Below are 25,481 nucleotides of genomic sequence, written 5' to 3'. Positions count from 1 at the left end.
CAGAAACGTGAATTAAACTTACATACACCTTTACTGTGCCTGTAACAAGTGTGACACATATGCAAACTGTAGTAATCCTACAGCATTCACCTGATTTGGATGTAAATACCTTTAAAGTTAAAAATCTTGTTAAGTTTCATTTAAAATCCATTGTGTTAGTGTACTGAGGCAAAAATGTTAGAATTCTGTCGATGTCTAAACATTTATGAACCTAACTGTGTGTATATACTGTATATATAAAACTTCAGAATTTTTATTGTTTACTTTATTCTCCACTTATTTAAATGTCATTCTCTGTTATTGTGTTCTTGGTTTTTAATAAATTTCTAAACATAATAGTTTTAATAACTCATTTCTAATAACTAATTTATTTTATCTTTGCCATGATGACAGTAAATAATATTTGACTAGATATTTTTCAAGACACTACTATACAGCTTAAAGTGACATTAAAAGGCTTAACTAGGTTAATTAGGTTAACTAGGCAGGTTAGGGTAATTAGGCAAGTTATAGTATAATGATGGTTTGTTCTGTTGACTACCAAAAATATATATAGCTTAAAGGGGCTAATAATATTGACCTTAAAACGGTTTTAAAAATAATTAACAACTGCTTTTATTCTAGCTAAAATAAAACAAATAAGACTTTCTTTAAAATAAACAATATTATCAGACATAATGTGAAAATTTCCTTTCTCTGTTAAACATAGTTTGGGAAATGTTTAAAAAAAGAAAGAGAAAATCAAAGGGGGGCTAATAGTTCTGACCTCAACTGTATGTATCCTGAGCTTCTGGGGGGAAAAAACCCACAAAAAATTCCTTGTGTGTTTGTGCACACTTGGGAGCAAAAGCGCCAGTGGTGTAGTGGTAAGTGTGTTGACACATGCACTCTGATGCTCACGGCGACCCGAGTTCGATTCCCGCCTATGCTGATCATTCCCCTCTCTCTGCTCCCCATGCTTTCCTGTCAATAATCTCTGCTGTCCTATCCATTAAAGGTGAAAACCCAGAAAAAAATTATATAAAAAAAGATTTACAAATAAAGCAGCGTTTCCATCCAATGAGTCAAAGAAAAAACTAAATCAGATTACTTTTTTCATATAGGATAAACTCAGTTGTATGCATTTTATGCGTTTCTATAAAGCATTTTTTATGCGATGATCCAAAATGTGCATAAAAATAAGTTGATGGAAACAACTAGTGTTGCGCAGTGGGCTCCTACACATATTGGTGTGTTTTAGTTTAGTTCAGTTGTATATGTTTTTTTATACAAGGACAATATACAACAATACATTTAACCTAGAACAATCATTTGCAAGATGCATAGTGTCAGTCAGGTTTTAGCAAAAATTCTCATTTACACCTGTAGACCACGGACAGGTTGGTGCTTATTAAGCTATTATTATTTTTTTAATGTGTAAAATAATTAAAGTGACCAGTCTGTAATATTACACATCTTTACACTAGGGCTGCATGATTAATCAATCTTCATTCGACCCTACACATGATCTTAATTCAGCTTTTCTACGATTCAGCCAATTTTTCAAGATCAGGACCGAGTGATCATTTGAGAGCAGTTTAAAAAAGATGTATGTTTTTTTTTCAAAGTGACAGCAGCAATGATCCACACTTGACAGTGAAAGTGAAACCAGCGCACACATCATTTAATTTATCATATCGCATTTTCAGTTATGATTATGACATGCGTTTGATGTTTTTTCTTTCATGTTGAACACAGAGTGTTGTGCATGAAAATAATAATAACAATATATAATAATAAAATAATAATAATGTTTAACAGTGTCAGTATAACTACTCTAGCCTATATATTGTTTAATATAGGCAAGTTTAGGCAAGTTTGTTTATATAGCACATTTCATACACAATGGCAATTCAAAGTGCTTTACATATACAAGAATAAAAGAAACAAGTAAAATAAAAATAAAAACAAATAATAAAAACAAAACAAAACATAAAAACAGGTAAAATGTGATATAAAAGAATAAAGAAGAATAGAAAAACATGATAGTGCAATCTGTCGGACGCAGCACAGTGCTCATTCAGTAAAGGCACAGCTAAACAGATGTGTTTTCAGTCTTGATTTGAATGTGCCTAATGTTGGAGCACATCTGATCATTTCTGGAAGCTGATTCCAGCAGCGAGGGGCATAGTGGCTAAAAGCCGATTCACCCTGCTTTGACTGAACTCTTGGAACTTCTAGTTTATATGATCCTAAAGATCTGAGTGATCTGTTAGGTTTGTATTCAGTGAGCATATCTGTGATGTATTTAGGTCCTAGGCCATTTAGTGATTTATAGACCAGTAATAATACTTTAAAATCTATTCTGAATGTAACTGGCAGCCAGTGTAGAGACCTGAGGACAGGTGTGATGTGCTCTGATTTTCTGGTTCTGGTTAGAATTCTGGCTGCAGCATTCTGGATGAGCTGCAAGTGTCTGACTGTCTTTTTAGGAAGACCAGTGAGGAGTCCATTACAGTAATCCACCCTGCTGCTGATAAAAGCATGAACAAACAAGTTTCTTTAAGTCTTCACTAGAAACAAAGCATCTGATTCTTGCTATGTTTTTGAGATGATAGTATGCTGATTTACTGACTGCTTTGACATGGCTGTTAAAACTCAGATCTGACTCAAGAGTCACACCAAGATTCTTGACCTTATTTTTTGTCGTTTGACCTTTAGTGCCAAGGTACGCATTTACCTTGAGAACCTCATCTCTGTTCCCAAACGCAATGACTTCAGTTTTCTCTTTATTTAACTGAAGAAAGTTTTGGCACATCCAATTGCTCATTTCATCAATGCATTGGCAGAGGGTGTCAATGGGGCTGTAGTCATTAGGCACTAAGGCTAGGTAGATCTGAGTGTCATCAGCATAGCTGTGGTAGGAGATTTGGTTCTTTCTCATTATTTGGCTTAGAGGGAGCATGTAAAGGTTGAACAGGAGAGGTGCCAATATAGTGCAAGAGGAAATCTGATGATGAGAAATGTTTCATTTTACCAGTGTAAAAATGGTCTAATAATGTTGTCAATGACAAATGACACCCATATGCCTCAAATATAATAGTTAAACTTTAGTATTATTAATAGTTGTATTCTGATGTCATCACTTTACTGTGAATTAACAACCAGGACTGGTTAAACTCTTAAACTCTGTCCACCATTCCAAGTCTACACAAAATTTAGCATTTTAACCAACAGTAGACCAACACATAGGGCTAACATTATTATTGTTTATCTCACCATATGTTTGAGAAATAACAATAATATTAATAGCCCATTCATATTAACCTTTATTTTACATCTAGAGAATCGTGAGAAAATTATGATCTTGATTTTAAGCAAAAATTCTCATTTTAGCCAGAGTCGTGCAGCTCTACTGTACACATACCACAGATACCTCCATCGATTGTTCCATTGATCAACAAACATTATTCTAAATTCATTTCATGCAGTCTGAGTTGCTTGAGGTGTGTAGACTGCTCAGGGTCTGACTTAAGCAGTGAGTGCAGGTTAGGAATTACGATACAGAGAAGTTACAGAACAACTTCTTCACTGCGGCTGGTGAATAATCAGCTATTTTGATGATTGACCACATTCACTGGTGACAACAACAATGTGTCCCCTGTTTATTATTGCACATTACGTTCTGCTGATGCTCTTAAATTGCTGCGTTTATAAAATTGTGTTCATATAAAAAGAGATGCTGAACGTAAAGTATGAAAAACATACTTTACAAAACAAAAACGAAACAAAACTTCATCTAGAGATAAAGCAAACATTGTATGAACATGACTAAAGGAGGCAGATCCTGCAATGTTCCACACCAAGACAACTATACAAATAATAATAATAATAATAATTAGAAAAAAAAAATCATCAGGCTTAATACAAAAGATATTGTCTGTATTGTGTGTTGTTAAAAAAGAGTTACCTGTCTATAGTGTGAAAGCCCATGATGAAGGGCTGTACGTCTGGGTTTTGGGGGCAGCAGAATTTGCAGCGCGTCTGCGCACTGAGGGACGTCCCGTCACTGAGTGTGAAATGGTAGAGAGGACTGATGGCCATGCCGTGGGTCATCACTGGGAAAGCAAACATAATTTCAGCTCCTTATTCCACAAAAATATAAAAGATATGCATTTCAAAATGAATCTTCAAATAAATTCTAAACCTAAAAAAAGGTGTCACAGTTTCTACAAAACTGTATAAGGAACAACTACATCAGCTTATGAAATATTATAAAACTTAAGGATGATGTGGTCATAATATTAACAGGAGTAACACCAATTTTGCAGTTTACTGTATTAAAAAATGGCATAGACTTCTTTTAAAACCATTATTTCAAAATCTTATTTTTATATATTTATTTTTTTTAAACCTTTATTTAGCAATTTGATTAAAAATAGACATTGGACACTACTTTATTAATACCTACATAAATAAATACAGGTCAATTCATACCAGCTACTTAATTAAAGAAATTATTAACAAAAGCATTTTCAGGTACTGTAACATTATGTAGATAAAACCTTGAAATGTATACAAGTGAAATATACACATGTGAAAAGTGCTAATTGTAGGATTATAAGTGCTTACCCTCATGAAGCAGCTTCTTGGCATGGGAGGGCTCATTGCCCTGAGGCTGGAAGAAAGCGTAGATGCACTTCCTGACCAGATCCTCCCAACCTGGTCGGCCTGTGGCCCTCAGAGCACTCGTCTCAATAGAGATGATTTTCCCTACACATGCACACACAAACACACAAGAAGAAAGATTAGTAAATGTACCCAACAGATCTTTGCTTGAAGAAAAGAAAGTGAAAACTTTTGTGCATCACTGACTATGTTAACATGGACATGAGGAATCAAATTATTTGCCTTAATCTAATCAAGAAAATAAATCTGATTAAGATGTTTACATGACTTGTTTTTTGAATGTTCCTTCCATGATCGCGTTTTACATGTTATAACACATAATTTGATTAACGTCATTGCATCAACACACTATTCACATTACCTCCGGAGATTCATGTAATTTCGGGTGTTTCATTTTTAATTTTTCAAATTCATACCGCATGCTGAATGGAAGAAAAAAACCTCCGCATACGATGCAGGTGTCTGTGGTCTGCACTGACGCAGTAGGTGCAGAGAGTGTCAACAGCCATATGTGTGTGTGTGTGTGTGTGTGTGTGTGTGTGTGTGTGTGTGTGTGTGTGTGTGTGGACTATTCTGTAGGAAAACGCGGGGAAAAGTCCTATCATGATGGTAATAGTTTGATTAGGGTGTTTACATGACTGTACTGCGCTTCAATAATGCGACTAAAAAACGGCGTAATCAACATGTCCTAATTCTAATAATAAATTCTCTTTAGTTCGATTATGACCTTAATCGGATTAAATTAATCAAAAATCGCTGGTTACATAGAGAGATGTTTACATATTTTACATACAGAGACCCCCCCCCCCCCCCATGATTGTGAAGCGCTTTGTGTGTATGGCCATACACATTAAATGTGCTATATAAATACCCATTACATTACATTACATTACATGATGGACTCTTAATCAGGGCATTGTCTTAATCGCATTAAAATCAAATTATTGGTGTCCATGTAAACGTACTCACTGTTAACATATTTCAGCTACATTTTTTTAAACAATAGGTTTTTTTTTTTTTTTTTTGCTTTGTCAAGTCTAAACCTAAATAACATAGCATGAGCTGTTACTTCTTGATATTGTGGCTAGATCAACAAGTCGAGCATCTTAAACTGGTACGTGTGTGTGTGTGCGTGTGTGTTTGTGTGTGTGTAGTGAAACCGTACCTGTAGGGTCCTGCTTGGTGATGAAGGACTCTGTACTAACAGGGATTTGAGGTGGACGGGGTATTCGACATGCTATACAGATCAAACAGCTCTGCAGGTCTGTGGACAACAGACATTCAATGGATTAAACAAGACTATATGGCTATTCAACTTTTTGTTTGCAATTACCCATGAATTATGAGAGACATTTCAGTTAAATTCAAAAAATTAGTACAGTTAGTGCATCAAATATTAAAACACATCTTATTAGAATTAACAAATACAATATAGCAGATCAGAGCAATATTAAGAACATGTTCAATTTTACTGTACTGTAGGGGACACAAGGAAAAAAAAAAGAATCTGGAGGAACAAACGTCAAAAAAGCATGACGTTATTTTTACTATGCAACCAGATTATTCACAAAAACGCACAAAATTTCATCTGTTACTTCCTATTATTAGCAATTTTCTTATATATGGCTATATTTTATATTTTTTTTAAGGTTTTAGTAATTATTATTAGCAAGAAAACACCAAATAAACACAATAATAAATATTTTTACATTTTTATGTATTTTTAATCAGCTTTAATTTAATCAGCTTTTAATTCAATCAAAACTTTCTGTGATACTTGCCGATTAAAACAATATTTTTTTTTAAAGCTACATGACCTGACAAATGTAACAACAAAAAATAACTTGACCTCTAGTTGATGATTTGGCTTAAATGAAAGTCAAAGGCTTCTAGATTACACTTATTTTACCAAAATAAAATATGATCATGCCTTGATTTTTAACTATTTAATTATTACAGTAAGGTCTGACTTTGCTTAGACAACCAGTGAAACTTAAGGATGGAATATAACAGTATGGAATATAAAGTCATGGTGCAGTGGAAAAAGGATTAATATTATGTATGACTCCCATGAGCTTGGAGGACTGCATCCATACATCTCTGCAATGACTCAAATAACTTTTTAATAAAGTCAAAGCAAGATAAATGCAAACGACACAATTTTTTAATCAGTGGTTTCAAATCCTAAAATGAAAACCGACCTCAATGTAGTGTCAATGACAACTTCATCAGACTCCAAGCTAAATGTTTTTAAATGTCTGATTTTCTGTGTGTGTGTGTGTGTGTGTGTGGTCTCACCCTCGCCCTCTTCCTGCAGCGCTTTGGGCTGAGAGACTGTGAAGCACTGCATGAGCTCATACTGTTGTCGGGCCTCCTGGTTCTCTGAGTCCACCTCGTCTGGAGGCCTTTTCAGCAACCTGCAGTTAAACGTGTGGCTGTTCCTCCGGCCTTGCTCCTGAGACCATGGCACACCGTTTACTAAAAACACACACACAAACACGCACGCAGATGTGGAAGGTAAGAGAAGTGTGAGATAAAGACCACCAGTGGAGAGTCACTGAGTTCTGAAGAGAAAAAATGTTGACCTCTAACCTTTGTGCTAGTATATACAGTGAATGATTAGTGAAGAGCTCAACCTGACTTTAGTTCCTTTCCCCATAAACTGTGCTTTTTATTTAAATTTTTAAGGTAAAAATAATGTCACTTACAATTTCATTTATTTAAAATTCTACTTGCTATTTTTTAGCAACTTCTTATATACAGCTTTTTTTACACATGCTTTAAGCCAGGGGTGTCCACACTCGGTCCTGGAGGGCCGGTGTCCTGGAGGGTTTAGCTCTAACCCTAATCAAACACACCTGAACAAGCTAATCAAGCTCTTACTAGGTATACTAGAAACTTCCAGGCAGGTGTGTTGAAGCAAGTTGGAGCTAAGATCAGCAGGACACCAGCCCTCCAGGACCGACTTTGGACACCCCTGCTTTAAGCAAATAAATAATATTAAAGTGATTAAAAATAAATATTCTGTGCATAAAACGTGTATTTTTATTCAGCTGCATTCAAACTGAACTTTGTGTGTTACTTTCCAATTCCATCAATATAGTTCTGACTGTATTTTAAAGAGCCCCTATTACACATAAAAAAGGGTGATATTTTGGTTTTAAGGGTTTCCAATAACAGTATAATATGCATGCAGGGTCAAAAAACACTTCCATTGTCTTATAATTTGAATTTATTTTTACCTAATTATCCCAGCGACTCCCATATGATTCGTTCAGCGAGTCATTTGTTCCCAAACCCCTCCTTAATGCAATGCTAATCAGCGCTGATTGGACCGATGACAGTCTGTTGCGATTGGTCGACAGTGTGCAGTGCGAGACAGGGAGAAATGCCCACCACGGCTTATCAACAATATTGAAGTAGTCAGAGTGCATAGTGTATGTGTGAGCACACCTGCCAACACTCCCGTTTTTCCTGAGAGTCAGCCGTATTTCAGACCCATCTCCCTCCACCCTCCCGTTTTCTTATTTCTCCCGAAAACTCCCATAATTTGAACCACCTTCTACCCCCCACTAACTGTCACAGATCGCTGGAGAACATTTACACGAACAACAATCCTGCCTCAATATGAACTGCAAGTCCTGTTTTGCAACACACAAACACACCTGCTTTAAGTTTCTATTGATTACACTCCCACAGCTGATGCTGCTCATGGACTGATTACACTTCACGTGTATTGACCTTATTCTAAAATGCGGAAGTGCGCCTGTTTTCGCGATTGTCTTAGAACTTCCGATTCAGTCGCCTATGGGAGAAATGACTAGGAATAATAAACGGCAGAAAATGGTCAAACTACTTGCTCAACAAACAAATGTTTGGATGACTACACAGACCAAGTAGAATAATATAATAAGAAAATATCAAATTGCAACATCAAGCAGCGTAATGAGCAGTTTTTAACGTCAAAAAATGAATGGAAGTGAATGTGACCGGAAGTCGCGAGACAAAAAGATTCAAATGGCAGCGCCCGCTCGTTGGCGGAGAATAAGGTGAATAAGGTGTAACATTAAAAATCGCTTCCTGGTATAGTTTTCATGTGTTCCGACCCTTTCTTTGCTTTATCGTTTACCCTGTCTGCAGCCTGAACTGACCATCTGCCTGTTACCTGACGATGCCTTGTTTGTAACCGTTTGCGCCTGTTGTTGATCATTGCCTGTCTGACTACAATTCTAATTAAAACCTGCAAAAGGATCCTCACTCCACTGTCCCTCATTTCACCCTCCATGGTTACACTGCCTAAATACTTACATGAAGCAATGGACCATTAGGCATGGACCAGAATATGTTTCTGAGGGTATGATAACCTTGGAAAAAATATCACGGTTTCACTGTATAGTGATTATTGCTATAATATATGCTCTTTTTAAATGTTTGGGTAAAAAACTTTTTCCCCTTTGAACACTATATTTTATGTTGAGAAGCATTTATAATATTTTGAAGCAGTAAACTTGTCAGACTAATACTTCAAATGAATTATTGACTTCTGCTGTCTTCATTTCTTTCAAAAACACAGATTTCTTTACGATTTAAAACGACACCTTTGGATATATTTTCTGCTGGAGATGCTGATGTCTTAAAAACTAAAAAAAAAATTTAATAAAGAAAATCTTACACATAACTTAAAAACAGTAGAGCAATAAATGTTGGCAGTTTTAAAACCTTGACTTTTGCAAACTATGGTATACTTTAAAAACGATTATCATTCCATACCTATGGACCATACATTAAGTTCTCTTGGAACTACACTAACACAGTGAATTTAGCTTACCACAAAAAAAAAGAAATTCAAAACCCTACCTCCCACCCCACCCATCTAACAATAAACAAGATGTTTGTGTAGGATTTATATGAAATAAAATGCATATTATACATGAATAACATGTACAGTCAAAATATGGAGCTGGCTGGAACAAAAATTAAAAATTGAAGCAACTGGCACATGAACAATGAGACCAAAGGATACATTAGAAAATAATTATAAGATAATTAAAAAATAAATAATGAATTAAAATAAATAAACGGGCGACACAGTGACACAGCGACACTTCTTGCTGTCGCCTCACAGCAAGAAGGTTGCTGGTTCAAGCCTCGACTGAGTCAGTTAGCATTTCTGTGTGGAGTTTGCATGTTCTCCCTGTGTTAACGTGGGTTTCCTCCGGGTGCTCCGGTTTCCCCCACAAGTCCAAAGACATGTGGTACAGGTAAATAGGGTAAGCTAAAATTGTCCGTAGTGAATGTGTGTGAATGAATGTGTATGGATGTTTCCCAGTGATAGGTTGCAGCAGGAAGGACATCCGCTGCATTAAACATATACTGGATAAGTTGGTGGTTCATTCCTCTGTAGCAACCCCAGAATAATAAAGGGATTAAGCCGAAAAGAAAATGAATGAGTGAATGAATCAACAAATTAACATATAATAGTCTTGTAAACGTCTGTAGCAGTTCGGTCTATCTGAAAAAATTGTATAATTTTGGTAACACTTTATTTTGATGGTCCAATTGAGTATTAGTAGACTGTCTGCTTAATATTTAACTAACATTTAACTGACTAGTTAAACTTTGCAAGTACATGTCAACTTACACTAACCCTAACCCCAACCTAACAGTCTACTTATAATCTAATGAGAATTAGTTGGCATGTAGATGCAATGTAACTTAAATTCAACAAACGGAACATCAAAATAAAAGGACCATATTTTTAAACAGTTTTTAAACATATATTTTGTTTTTATTTTTATTTTTAATCACTGGTAGTTACTATTTGTTGTTGAATGAATAGTTTTTACAATAACTGTAATCATTTGTTCTGATAAAAGGTTGCAAAGTAAAATGAGCTTATTAAAACTATTGACGTTATTTTTCACATGTGAGCAGGTGCAGTCTTTTTATGTCCATTTATTTAGCAATTTTATAACTGAAACATACATTCTTAAACATTTTAATGTGGCTTTATATGCCATTCTTTAACACATGCTGTAAACAAGTGTGACGGGATAAATGAACAGGCAACATGTTTTCGTGCCAACCCGTAGTTAAATTTGTACTCATCAAAACTGTCCATTAATCCTTTAACATCTCCCAATTGGTTATTATGTTGAAGTCTCATCTTGTCATGTTAGATGTAGAGTGATTTTAGACCTTTACCTAATTTTTTTATCTGATTCAGAGAGACTTACCAAGGCTCTTGGGCAGCAGAATGCGCACAAACTCGTTGTGATCTCCCACATGAAGGATGCTGTAGACGCTGGAGGTCATCAACTCTTCCTGGGTATAACCCAGATAACCGGTGACGTTCTCAGAGACAAACACAATGCGGCCCTCACGGTTCACGACGAAAAAGAAGCCATCCAGGGCCTTATGGAATGAGCAGAGAAGCAAGATGGAAGACAAAAATAAGATCCACGAAAGCACCAAAGGATCATATTCACACTCAGATCTGTAGAAACTGGGTCAGGTTTAGATGAGGACACTGATATAGGTCTGCATAGTAATACATCTCAACACTCTGAACCATAAAATCTCAATTACTACATATATTATTCAACAAATAAAGATACCAAAATGTCAAACAAACCTCTAAGAGAAGAGGCCCAAGAGCTTCCTTTTCCACCATGCCATGACTGCTGGACGATATGTCACTCTGCTGCACCTCATCATTTGGAGACATCAGAGCTGCATTTTCTGTATACACAAACATTTACTTTTGTAAAAAGGTGAAGCAAAAGTCTAAGGCCCAATCCCAAATCTACCCCTTACAGCTCATTCACACTAGCAGCGAAGGGTGGCGACCAGTACAGAGAATACAATCGGCCTCTGAGCAAGCTAAGATAGCGTTACGTGAGCGTTATTTGGTGTCACTCAAGAAGGTTGCTCTTGATTTGCATAAAGTTGAAGGATTCTCAACTTTGTTGCGTCGCTCGATACTACCTGTTCACCAGCGGTCCCTCTCGTTCGCATACACGGAGGTCGCCGGAAGTAACTCACTCTATATTGAAATGAACGGTCACTTGTCGCTTGTAGTGTGTATGAGGCTTCAGCCATTCCCCTTACCTCAACTCCTTGTTTTGCGCGTACAAGTAAGGGGGTAGGGGTGACCCAATTCTCTTTAGCTTAAAGGTGTAGGGCTCATAGGGAAGGATTAGATAGAATTTGAGAGATTTTTCAGAACAACACTAGAAACCAAGGGGTATGAAAATTTCACATAATACACCAGCTACAACAGCCTCACGGCTGCACACGCGAGTCAGGAGATGCACAAATTTAAGTATTTTTTGACATTATTACAATTTTTTTTACCACAAACAAGTACATGTTTCATACATTCATAACAGCATTCGTGTGAAGTAATTAAACTGGAGCACCCACTGGGAAGAACATGCAAACTCCACACAGAAATGCCAACTAGCCCAGCCAAAACTCGAACCAGTGACCTTCTTGCTTTGAAGCCACAGTGTAACGCCTGAGCCATTTTTAACTTTTTTTTAAACAATATTTTCGACCCCATAGTTAAACAATTGGATTTGCACAGTGTAAATTGTGTATTTATACAAGAAACTAGATGCCTTTTACATTTTAGAATGTGGCCACTTGAACTTATGTTGATCATAATGAGGGTCTGTGACCGTGACCCAAATTTTAAGGAACTATAATAAAATTTTTGAAATTATAATTCATTTGGATTTATTTGTTAACATACACAAGTAGTGACAAGAAAATCACCAAGACTTACATATAAACAATATTTTACTGCTGTCATTTAACAAAATTTATGAAATTATAGAAATATTACAAAGTAAAAATGTCAAACACCATAAACAGTGGTTAGGGTAAGATAAAGTTTAGTTACCATTAACTAAACTGAACTGTTAATAAAACATTAACACTGATCCGGTTGAACAGAACAAACCAGCAAATCAAAGTAAAATTATTAAAATAATCATAAGTATTTTTATAATAAGCACCAGTTATTTGCTCTTTTGCTTTTGTGTGGGTTTTCTTGGCCTTTGCTACACTGTGAGCACAGTAAGATGTGTGGATGCCTGTACTTGTTTTGAACATAAAAATGTTAGGCTCTTTTGTGATGCCCTCAGCTATTGGAGTTGTCTTTGAAAACAGTCCACAGGTTTGTCCTTGCAACTGGGATGTTTGGTTTCTAAATGTCGTTTTAATTTAGAAGGTTTCATGCTCCCGTGAGAGCACCTCACTACATATGATACACTGAGGTTTTAGCCTTTTTTTGTCATCAATATATGCAAGTCCACACTTTACATCTTTGGGGTTGTACTTGCGCTGAAATTTCACATGTCAAACTGTACGGTTGTCGCACTCACATTTCAAAATAAAAGTCCGATATTAGCAAAATAAGTTAAAAATTAAACTCTTGATCACACACTCCACGGCCTACTGAAAATGTTCCTGCGACGCACTTTTGGGTCACGACACATCAGTTTAGAAACACTGCTTTAGGGTATACTTAAAATGTTCTATGTATGTCTTATTTATTGCTCTATTTAGGATATATTAAATATGCAGATTATTCTACAAATTAATACTTGCTTACACTCAATGCATATTAAACATACATTAAGCTGCAAAGAAGATTGAGTCTCTGCAACATATTAGAACACTCATGTGCTACAAATGTCTCCAAATCTTTCTTAAGTACGATGCCGGAATGCATCTAAGTTTTATCTTATTTGCCAGCTCAAAACTCTTTCCATTGCTCCTTGAGATCTTAAGCGAATGGCTTCACTGCTAATCTGTTTACAGAATCCTGGCTGAAGAAGAACTGTTAGCCAAGCTAATTCCACCTAATTTCTCTTAGTGTTTACCTGCTGTTTGTGTTTGCCACTCACAAGTCTTTGGTGTAGCATTCTCACATCGTAATGGCTGTTCCCAGCATTAAGGCGCTCTCACTCTGCTAAGATAATTGCTTATATGGCTCACATTTATGGTCATGCTTTTAAAAAACTATTTAAAAAATGCTAAATTGGCCTTTTTACATTGTCAGGTATAACGTTAATGTTGTTTTCATGTGTTTACATAGATGAATATGGCTACGATGTAAATGCACAGTACAGTTACGATCTTTTTGCTGCATTATATGGTTATGATAACATGATATCGTTGCCCTTGGTGATTTCCTAAAGATAAATACCAAAAAAAAAAAAACACAACTGGAATAACTATGCCATCGTAAGTAAGTGATCGTGACGACATATGATGACATGTGCGGGTGTTGTAGTGGTGTCCCACTTCCTAGGGGTAAATTTTAAAGCCCTTCCTCTTCACACTCTGTTTCAAAGTTTAAGGGGAAGGAGTATGGATAAAAAATAGAATTGGGATTGGGCCTAAATCTGAGTATGTAAACATGCACATCATTCAAAAGACTAGGATAATGAATACTGTAAATAACAAGAAAAAATTAAGTGAGACGCAAATCACCAACCTAAAATCATCAAAAAGGATTTTGTTGGGTTCACACCAGATATGAAGCATAGCATCATTTGCTCTAGTTTACCCGTTTGGTCCCACTTTATTTTGATGGTCCGTTTGTTAAATGTAAGTTACGTTGCATCTACATACCAAATAATTCTCGTTAGATTATAAATAAACTGTTAGGTTGGGGTTAGGCTTAGGGTCAGTGTTAGTTGACATGTACTCGCAAAGTTTCTTATAGTCAATTAAATGTCTGTTGAAGGAGCATACAGACATATATTAAGCAGACAGTCTACTAATACTCAAATGGACCATCAAAATAAAGTGTTACCACTCGTTTTTCATCTCCTGCAAAGTTTATGCTCAAGTTATGTTTTTTAATTTAACTTTTCTGGATAAAAGACTCTGCTAAATGGGTAAATGTAAAAATTTAAAGTGAAATTGTGCAGAATAGTTTTTTTTAGTATTGCTTAGTCTGAAAATGCATACTTGTATAGGTACTACATTTGAATTTACTTGACAACCATTAGAAAAGTATCTTATATCAGGACTCAACAATAAGGACTGCCTGATGGCTTGAGGCCAGCATGCGAGAAGCTCGGGACAGAAGACAGGATCGTTACTAAAGTTGAATTTGCCTAATCGTTAAACGAGAAACAGAGTGTGTTTTTAAGCCTTCAAAAGCTACCTTCTCTCTGTCATAAACACCATATTGCTTTTCGGTTCCTCCTATTTGATTGGATGTTGTAAGCATGTTTTTTTTTGTAACAACCAGTGCAGTGAAAAGACGGCAACATGGCAATAACATCAAATTATGATGCTAAAAGAAAACATTTCTAACGTCTTGGAAGCAGACATTTACAAGGGTACAACACGACAAAAATATGAAGTGATGTTTTGTAGAGTTTGCCGCCAGTTTAGCAAGTCAGCCACAATAAAAGCATTTTTTTGCAATGAAATACCTGCACATTTTCCATACTATTACTTTTGTTTGCAATAAAATTTGAATTTTGCTCATTATACATTTATTCTTTTTTTTTTAAATATATTGAAATTGTAGATTTAAAAACATTATGACACATTATTTAAAATACGGGGCTAAGAAATAGCTAATAATTAAACTTTTTTTTTTTTTGGGTGGGCTAGTGAAAATAATGGCAGGGCAAGTAAAAATCTGAACCATTGGTCAGATCGGACTAGTAGAAGAAATTCTTAGTGTTTAAGCCTGATGTTTTATATGGTGTGAATGTAAGTAGTATGAATGAAATTCAGACACACTACATCCGTCATTTGTAATTATCCCATGACCTAACTGCGACAGCTGCATCTTTACTCCCATTCATAAATTCCTCGGGATGCACACTTCAGAATCTCACTGAAAGTAGTAGGCCTTCCGGGTACTTCTCACCTCTTCTCACAGTTTAACAAATACTATGAATACAGACATACTACTCAGCTCAAATACTATTTGTCACCTACTATATAGTAGGAAAGTATAGAATTCCGGATGTACCACAGGCTTTTTTCATAAATCTCACAGCCCACTAACCCTTTGAATGTAATTCACACCCTCCAAACAAATATTACGCATCCCCATCCGCCAGAGCTTTCTCGAATGTTTAAGAAGCCTTTATTCACACACAAAGAAACACGTACATCATTTCACTATTGTCCCCCTTCCTTTTCTGGACTGGGTGGATGAAAGCTATGCAGCGGAAGCCTCTCTAAGACTAATGTGAGCAAAGTGGTACTTTTGGACAGGAGCCAGTCGCAGTAAGTGCAGAGAGCACTCTTGAGAAAAGCTTGAGACCGAAGAGTCACAATTCGGTCATTCCCGTCTCGGTTAGACTCAAAGAAACTGATATAAAGTGTCAATGATTATTCTGCAGCCAAGCTACTTAACCTTGTTTCTCCTCTCGAGATCAAAGCTTCTGAAGGACCACATGAGAACATGGATCAGTCCAGCAGCTGGAAAGAAGAGAGGACGAGACTGTTTGTTTTGGGCTGCATTCTACGTGAAAACTTCTTGAAGGAAGGGCTAAATTTAGATCAGAGCTGGAGCGCCGTATTTACACACATAATAGCAATGTAGCTCTAGCTGAGGAGCTTCTGCTGCGATGCTCAACTCACTGGATACATTATTTCGTTCTCAATTCTGGAACACAACAGTTTAAAGTTGCTTTCATACCTATAGATTGATTGTTATGTTTCAAAGCAGGAAAAAAAATTGTTACAATGTTGTGTTTTGTTTTGGGGCAGTTCGCTTTTACACTGCAAAGTTTCTAAACAGACCAAAATAGTTATCCTTCCTCACATTGGTCAGAGTTCCACGGTTTATTTACGCAGTTATTTTAATGATGACAAATAAGACATTACAACAAAAAGGTACACACATTTACCGGTAGAAATTACATCTCGCCCTACTCACATGTCTCTCTTCATATAGCCATATATTTGGCTATTGCATAACAATAATACTGTGATATAGTGTGGCTGGTTAGCTCGTTGCACCATATTACTTTCGTCAACCAAATTGCTCCAGAGTTTGTTTCAAACCAAGCCGAGACCACATCATGCAGACAATCGCGGAGAGATTGTTTTGGTGTGGATCGGAACATGATTGCAGTGTTCACATATGCCTAAATGAACCAAGCTAAGGGGGTAAATGTGTCGGGTTCCAAAACAATTATCTAGGTGTAAAAGACAAGACCTGTTCTGCTTGTTCAGAGAGATGATGTTGGTGGTCATCAACACTGAAAGGCTGAAAATCATCATAGACTTTTATTTTTGTTGCAAACTAATTTTTTTTTTTACCAAAATGGCACACACTAATTCCAAAAAGCACAGAAGTGCTGATAAAGATCCTGCCTGTAGGCTGATGTTTTTATTTTGGGGGTCTGCTATGTGGTCATGCCTTAGAGTAAAGCCCTGATAGACCAGTTTGAATGTCTCGGATTTGGTCACATGGTTTAAGAAGGGATAAAAGAACATTGAAAATGAAGAGAGGGTGGGACACGTAGTAGCTCCTCCCCTTAAAAAACAGCCAATAGTGTTTTGTTTAATCACAGCTTTTCCAGTGAGAGTGGTTGAGCACATTTAATGAAAAGTAAATGAAAAGCGTCTTGAAGGGGGCGGAGCATGTCAGATACTAGAGAGCATTTGATTGGTCAAGATTTGATGATAGCCTAAGGTATAAGGTGACATGGTAAAAAAAAATTATCCATTTAGGTGAAAGTGACAAACTACAAGGTTTGGATGAATTCGACTGTATATCTTCTAAACGCAAAATCTTGGTGGATACTATCTTACAGATATAGACATAAAACTAACAATACTCTTACTAATGTCTAAAAACTTTATTTTAATTCTACGGGACCTTTAAAGGGTGTCTATAATGAAAATCATCTTTTGGAAGCTGTTTGAACAGACATTTATTTGGTCACATAGTTTAAGAAGGGATACAAGGACATTCTAACTGAGAGTCTGGCACTTGTTTTCTGGCTCTTTCCATCTCTATCAGGTAAATTTTTAGATTTAAACTAGGTACAGCTTTATTATTTTATCAGTAAGTGATTTAAGTATTTTGTAAATTACATCCGATTTATCATTGATATTGGTTTATATTCCAATACAATATAGTCAACACATTAGCAACTCTGTCCAACATATTTTGCTATTCTAACTGTGCTTATTACTATCGCCGGCATAAGATTGCATAAAGGTGGTTGAAATAGAAATGTACAGTTCTAACACCATGCTGTGATACCAACATTTTTTCAGAGTAATGCCACTGCACTAATCACCCTCTGACAACACATTGCAACTACATGTTACTGTCATACATTACATGCACTGGTAATAGTCCACAGTGTGCAAGACAATGGGAGTTGCATTCAAACGTCCATATAAGTGGTGTGTTGCAATTTGATCAGGGTTCAACTAGATTCTTTGATAGCCAACACCCATATCTTAGGGTGCTTACACACTTGGTTTTAATTCAAATTCAATGGACTCCTTGTTCCTTCTCTTTTGAATGAAATGTACCTTAGATCACCCTGTAATTAAATCTGGGTGCTGAAGTTATTCAAACAATCCAAATAGAAGTCATGGCACCCAACAATAACACTATAAAGTCCATGCCAATGATTTTTAAAAATGATAAATATTAATTAGCATAACTTTATTGCATTGATGAAAGAAATATATTGATGCCCATCAACCAAAAACCCACTAGATTTTGGTATTTGAAACATGGGAAGCTTCACTGGTTATAGTGGAAACAATTTGTTTTAATAAATTTTTATCTTGAAATCTGACATTGGAGGTCATAAACGCTACATAAAGTTGATGTGTAAATAAATCAATGGAAAAAATATCGTAATAAGAATCTGTGAAAAATATTACAAGAAAGGAACTGAGCTCCCTATCTCTTCACAATTACCTCTAAACAAATGGATACAAATGGGAGCTCCACTCGACCTCACAATCAGCCTCCTTACCAATTGATCACCAGTCTGACACCACTCCCACTTTAAACACAGCCAGTTGCCATGACAGCGGTGTTACCGTGGCAGTGGTGCAGCAGTCGATATCTGATCTCATAACACTAGGGTACCGATGTGGTGATGTAAGTGCTTTATGTGTCCACATACGCAAACAGCTGGCCTATAGATACAGAAGTACCAGAATCCTCCTACTATTTTTTGGAGGGAAAACTCATGACGCAACTCCTCTCCATCTCTATTTGTCAGAAAAACAGAAAAGATGTCACATTTCATTCATTACTGGTGCTTGCCAATGCATGAATCATCAGTTCATTATTACTAATGCTCAGACTTATGGCTAGGGATTTAAATAACTGTAAGAATTCAACTGACTCATCCCAAATTGTTTGTAATAAGGACTTACAAAATAATACTCAGAGAGGTGTGCTATTGATACCTTTTAAAGTGCTTTAAAATTGACATAATCTCAACAAAAATTTAAAGAGAGGGTGGGACACATAGTAGCTCCTCCCCCTTAAAAAACAGCCAATAGTGTTTTGCGTAATCACAGCTCTCCCGGTGAGAGGAGTTGGACTCAAACGTATCAGATGAAAAGTAAATGAGTGTCTTGAAGGGGGCGGAGCGTGTCGTATACTAGAGAGCATTTGATTGGTCAATATTTGATGATAGGCTTAAGTATAAGAAATAAAAGTAATTGATTCATTTAGGCTAAAGTGACAAACTACAAGTTTGGATGTTTACATCGGTTTTATACTTTCTAAACGTGAATTCTGTCTTGAAGCAACACTAGCTTATAGATATTCTTTAAACAAACAAAACTATTGAAAAATACATCCCAACAAAAAATAATTCACTGCTAAAATAAATCAAGTCAAGTCACTTTCAAACCAAGTAGTTTAATTTTGGCACAAATCCAATTGGCCAGTTGGAAAGAGGAAATTGCTCAACACATGGCATGAATTCCAATTAAAACAACTAGATTGTACCCACAAAAATGTGCTTAATACATTAAAAGCAACACCAATTACTAATGTGAATTTTGGGACGTGCATTTTCGTCAGGCATTTAACAAATGTAGATATTTTATAGCACTTGTTATATAAGTTTTAATATGAGAAAACACTCATTAGCTAGGTTTCCATCACCCTGTTATAATCCACACTGTGAAGCATCGCGTTAGAAATGAGCGATCAAAATGCCAATTACAAATAAAATCTCATTAACTCACAAAAAAGTTGTAACATACGATTGAGCTGTTTTTAACTATGTAAAAGGGCTAATGAGAACAATGAGGAAACGCATTTGCCCAAATACATTCTGACGTAGCAAAAACTACACCCATGTGAGGGCTTGACATTAACACCCGCCAAAATGCAAGTGGATTTTAGCTGTGGCGGGTTAGAGAGTCACTCCAACTCGGCATTTTGGCTGGTTAAATATCATTTTTAAACTGTTGATTTACTAAAAAGCAGCGTTCAACAATAAGGATTGCCCAATGAGGGGTCAGCATGAGAGATGACAATAATAACCGTGTTCGCGTGAGCAAAAGAAAGCATGTGAATACCGAATGAGAGGATGATCAGGTGCACGCTGAGACACAGACGATACTGACGCAATGATGAGGGTTTAAGTGTCTGATTTCAGGTGATGCCTGGAAACATAACTGGTGCGATCGATTGGTTCTCTTTTAAATAAACTGAACTAAAAAACGACAGTCATGCACACACAGTCCTGCTGCTTTTGAGAGCTCCAGATTTTTCAAAGGTCTTTTTGTAAGCAGCAGTTGCTTATGCTTTAACCTTTCACGTGATCACCCTTTCATTATCGCATATGGTTTTTCACCCACTTTCTTGTGCTTACAGTTATTTTGGGCCTTTTTTTTTGGTGTAGCTAGAGGAAAATTTGGTAAATCCTTAGTGTTGACACTAAAACCACAACCCATTTGCTTATGTTTATTGAGCAAGATCATAGACAAACACAGAAAAGTGAAATGAATGAGGCATGTGGAAATAACACAAAATCTAAATCTAAAAGTAATTTTAGCAATCCAAGGTCAAATTTTATGCATATAAAATATATTTTGCCAGAAACAGAAAGTGGCTAGGGATGTTGGAAAACTACTAGCCACAGTGGCTGTGATCAAAAAAATCAATATCAAGCCCTGACCCATACGTCTAATCAGCTGTCTCCATTCTGCTTGACTTGTTTACTGTTAGTCACAAGGTTACCAACACTACAGTCAGCTGCGCTACAAACTACTGTAAATAGAAGTGCAGCTAATTCACTTTAGTAATTTTTTTTAACGTTTTTGCTAACTTTGAAAAGATTCAAGTTGCGTTTTTACACTATCAGAAATTTCCTTTTCAAAAGATACATAGTTGTACCCATAGAATCCACATTGGTACCTCAAAGGGGCATATTAGTACCCAAATGTACCTAAAAGTACCTTTGAGGTACAATTATGAACCCCTTCAGGGACAAATTTGTACCTTTTGAAAAGGTACTGCTCCATTGACAGCTCCTGTAGTTTTATTTCTAAGAGTGTGGGATGAAAACCCAGCTATGGAGACATTTTATGCAACTTTACTAAATCTACAAGATGTCTGATAAAAAAGCAGTGCAACATGTAGTTTGTTCCACACCATTTAAAAAAGTTCTGCATCATCAATATATATATTAAAGAGAGCACATACATTTTAACCAAAAATAATTAACTAAGATCACCCAAAGCCGGAATATCAACTTCCTGATTTGAAAGATTTTCCTTGCAACAAATACATCCTGTCACAAATCACTGTCATTACACACAGTTCCCAAAATGAGCAAAATAATACTTTAAGTAATTTCACCCAGGAATTCAACAGCGCACAGTGAGCAAACAAAGCTAATGGTTGCCGGTTTTGGTGACCTTTGCCATGCAAATTGTGCTCTGACTTCATTTCTCAGGTTTCAAATTGAATCGGATTTAGATGTTTTTTTTCCAAAGTGCATTTGCTGAGGGGCTGGAATGTTAATGAAGTGTGCAGTGCCGTATAAGAGCATGGCTGAAATGTGAAAAATTTCTTTGATGTGCCCTTCATCCAACTAAAAGTGACATTTGGTCCTAGTATCCTCATTCATATCATCCGGCAAACACAATGACAGTGTCCATCTTTTCTCACACCCACATGCACAACGGTTCAATCAGAAGAAGCCTCAAAACAAACCAATATTTCTGTAACAGATTAAAAGAAATTACTAATGCTGCTCTGAATGATGTGTATTTGAGTTTAAGGTGTATATCCTTTGATGAGCAACATTAATTAACAGCGGGTAGCTTAATTAAAATACTGGTATTTTATATTAAGCTGGCAAAATAACTCAGGGTTAGGGCTTGGTGATCTAACAGAAATCTCATATTATGGTATAAGTCATCTTATAACCCGAGTACAACATATTAGTGCTGGGCCATTAAACGATATATTGCAATAAAATGTATGTTGATGATGATAAGCTCTGGACATTTTTACTCAATATTGATCTAAGAGGCAATCACACATCAGAAATAGCCAACATCAGGAATCCATAATTGTTTTGATAATAGAGACTCACCAAATTTTTGGTCGCTGAAAATTAGCATCCAAAAATAGATCATGCTGCGTTACCCAGTATTGTTTAGTGCGCTCATTTCACTTTCCTGCCAGCAGTATCCGCCTTCAGTCATGGTTGGGATACTCTTTTTGAAAGTGAAAAACTTATATAGAAATAAATATCGTTATCGTTCAATATAGAAAAGAATTATCGACATTGCATTTTTGCTATATAGCCCAATACTACAACATTTATCACAATATAATACTATTTCTGTAAATACTATCAATTAATTTGTATTTATTGACCACATGTTAGCAACCACTTCTTTTTTTACATTTTAAAGTATGTACAGTGCTTACAAATGTACATATGTGATCATATTTCTAACTTTATTTAGATTATTAGGGCACATGTTTGATAAAAAAAAATTATAAATACTATTTTCTATGATCTTTAATGTTGCTGAGGCCACATTCTGACCCTATCATCTGAATGTTGCAGCAGAAATCGAGACTTATCAGACCAAGCAATGTTTTCACATTCCTCTATTGTCCAATTTTGGTGCGCCTGTGTGAATTATAGCCTTGGTTTCCTGTTCTTAGCTGACAGGAGTGTCATTTGGTTTGGTCTTCTGCTGCTTTAGCCCATCTGCCTCAAGGTTGAACGTGTTGTGCGTTCATAGATGGTACTTCTGCATACCTCGGTTGTAGCGAATGGTTATTTGAGTTACTGTTGCCTTTCTATCAGCTCGAACCAGTCTGGCCATTTTCCTCTGACCTCTGGCATCAATAATGCATTTGTGCTCACAGAACTGCCGCTCACTGGATATTTTCTTTTTTTCAGACCATTCTCTGTAAACCCTAGAGATGGTTGTGCATGAAAATCCCAGTAGATCAGCAGTTTCTGAAATACTTAGACCAGCCCGTCAGGCACCAACAACCATGCTACATTCAAAGTCACTTAAATCACATCTTCCCCATTCTGATGCTCAGTTTAAACTGCAGCAGATCATCTTGACCATGTCTACACCCCTTAATGCATTGAGTTGCTGCCATGTGATTGGCTGATTAGAAATTTGCATGAATGAGCAGTACCTAATACTGGTGTACCTAATAAAGTGGCCGGTGAGTGTATATCATCATATTGCACCGCCCTACTCAGGGTATAGTTATTATTTCCGAAAATTGGAAAAGTTCCATCATTTACTATTGCACAGGATTGCATTTCAATCAGAAAGGTCAGAAATAGATCAGAAAGGTTAAGATTAGGTTGAAAATGTGTTCTAACTAACAACAACTTAAGCCAGTGATATAAGAGGTGGGGTAGTAAGTTCCTGTTTCTTTCCTTGCAGGGAGAAAGGGGAAGCTGAGGTCTACGAGAGGCCCTCTGTTGCACAAGGTCAGGGGGCAGGACAGCGTCGCCATTGGCCGATCTCTTGCACGCCCCTGCGGACCCCCCCTTCCCTCAGGCTGAATGAAAACAGAGAGCGCCAGAGCTCTGGGTGACAAACCCAAGAATGAGAGCAAGCCAATCAGTGTGATGACCCTTTGAGAAATGACAAAAAACTCAAGAGTTAAAGTGACCCATGATGGCTTTTAAACAATATTGTATACTGTACATAAGGCCAGGTATAAGTTCAAAGAGTAATCCATATTGAACACCAGGAGTTACCATTGGGCAGTAAATAAAATCAGGACCTCATTTTTTATTTACTCAATGTTTTAAATGTAAAAGATTTTAACATACAGTTAAAGTCAGAATTATTAGCCCCACTGTAGATTTCCCCCCCAATTTCTATTTAACATATTAACACATTTTTAAACATAATAGTTTCAATTGATTTGGTTGATTTCTTTTATCTTTGACATGATGACAGTACATACTATTTTACTACGTCAAGATACTAGTATTCAGTTTAAAGTGCAATTTAAAGGCTTAACTAGGTTATTTAGGTTAACTAGGCAGGGTAATTAGGCAAATCATTGTATAATGATGGTTCGCTTAAGGGGGCTACAAATATTGACCTTTTGTATTTTGCATTGTATTTTTTCATCTTTATTTTTTATCAAAACTGCTTATATTCTAGTCGAAATTAAACAAGTAAGACTTTTTCCACAAGAAAAACTATTATAGAAATACTGTGAACAATTCCTTGGTCTGGTAAACATCATTTGGGAAAGAAATTGGAGAAAATAAATACATAAAATCACAGGAGGGCTAATGATTTTGACTGTAAAAATATATATTTATTAATAATATAGGTGAGGACATTATATTAATAGTTATTCTTTTTTGTTAGATTTATTGTATGACATGAATTTTATACTTATTTTAATTGCTTCATTACTCAACAAGTGTAATAATTATATAACATCAGATACTATAAGCAGAACATTTATTAAAAATAACGAATGCTGAAATATGCTCAAATCCTGAAAAACTGAATCATTTGATGGTTTTACTGGGTTGATTACTTGTTTTACATTAATAAACAAATGGTTTTAGTATATACTAGTGTAATCACAATACTACTACTAATATTAATAAAAACAGTATTAATAATAACAAAATATTAATAATAATACTTAATTAATTAATTATTTTTTAAATATTTATATATTGTAGTTGTAATATAGCTGATTATAACAAATAATTAATTATTTACCAGATAATAAATAAACATTTAATCATGATAATAATAATAGCCTTTAAAAGTAGTAAAATTTAATTAGGGGTGATTTTACATCTTTTTTACCACTCTCATTTGCCCAGTTAGCGCAGTTCATTTGGCATATGTGAAATCCAAAACAAACTTTGAAACAAACTCTGGAGCAAACTGATTGTAGTAAGAAAGCAAGCGATCCAACGAACTAAGGAATGCTATAGCCACGCTATAATGAGAGTGTATTATTGTTATGTAATATAGCCATATATACGGCTATATGAAGAGATAATTTTAAAAAGGGCGAGATGCCACTCCTACCAGTAAATGTGCGTTTCATGTCAAATACGACAGTAAAAGCATGCTGAAATATTCAAAGAGCTGTTTATTCAATAGGAAAATTGACTGAAATTACATTTAGATTTTTTTTCCCCATATTTTAGTCTTAAAATATTTTGCATTAGACCCATTGTTTTGTTCATTTTTACACTGACACTTCAAAAAAAAAAGTTTGACATTGATCTGCTTCATGATCTGACTACAGTCTCGCTTCATCTCCCTAATTCTTTTTCTAT

General features: G+C 35.9%; 1 protein-coding gene and 1 long non-coding RNA gene across 4 annotated transcripts in view; both read right to left on the bottom strand.

Moving 5' to 3' along the window:
* The window catches only part of LOC147839397 (uncharacterized), a 765,501-nt gene that overhangs the window by 32,079 nt on the left and 707,941 nt on the right, over nucleotides 1-25,481 (bottom strand). The window lies entirely within an intron of this gene.
* The window catches only part of ncoa1 (nuclear receptor coactivator 1), a 112,116-nt gene that overhangs the window by 18,669 nt on the left and 67,966 nt on the right, over nucleotides 1-25,481 (bottom strand). For all 3 annotated transcript variants that reach the window (XM_087298453.1, XM_087298455.1, XM_087298454.1), the window contains 6 exons: nucleotides 11,303-11,409; nucleotides 10,905-11,082; nucleotides 6,967-7,146; nucleotides 5,834-5,932; nucleotides 4,612-4,752; nucleotides 3,950-4,097 (listed from right to left, as the gene is read on the bottom strand). In XM_087298453.1, the coding sequence (XP_087154579.1) occupies nucleotides 3,950-4,097; nucleotides 4,612-4,752; nucleotides 5,834-5,932; nucleotides 6,967-7,146; nucleotides 10,905-11,082; nucleotides 11,303-11,409 (853 nt within the window). The remainder of the gene's footprint in view (nucleotides 1-3,949; nucleotides 4,098-4,611; nucleotides 4,753-5,833; nucleotides 5,933-6,966; nucleotides 7,147-10,904; nucleotides 11,083-11,302; nucleotides 11,410-25,481) is intronic.

This window comes from Danio rerio, chromosome 20, assembly GCF_052040795.2.
Source record: "Danio rerio strain M-AB ecotype USA chromosome 20, GRCz13ab, whole genome shotgun sequence".
Classification (NCBI taxonomy): Eukaryota; Metazoa; Chordata; class Actinopteri; order Cypriniformes; family Danionidae; genus Danio; species Danio rerio.
Note: the sequence above shows the minus strand (reverse complement) of the source record. Positions and strands in the feature narration are given on the sequence as shown.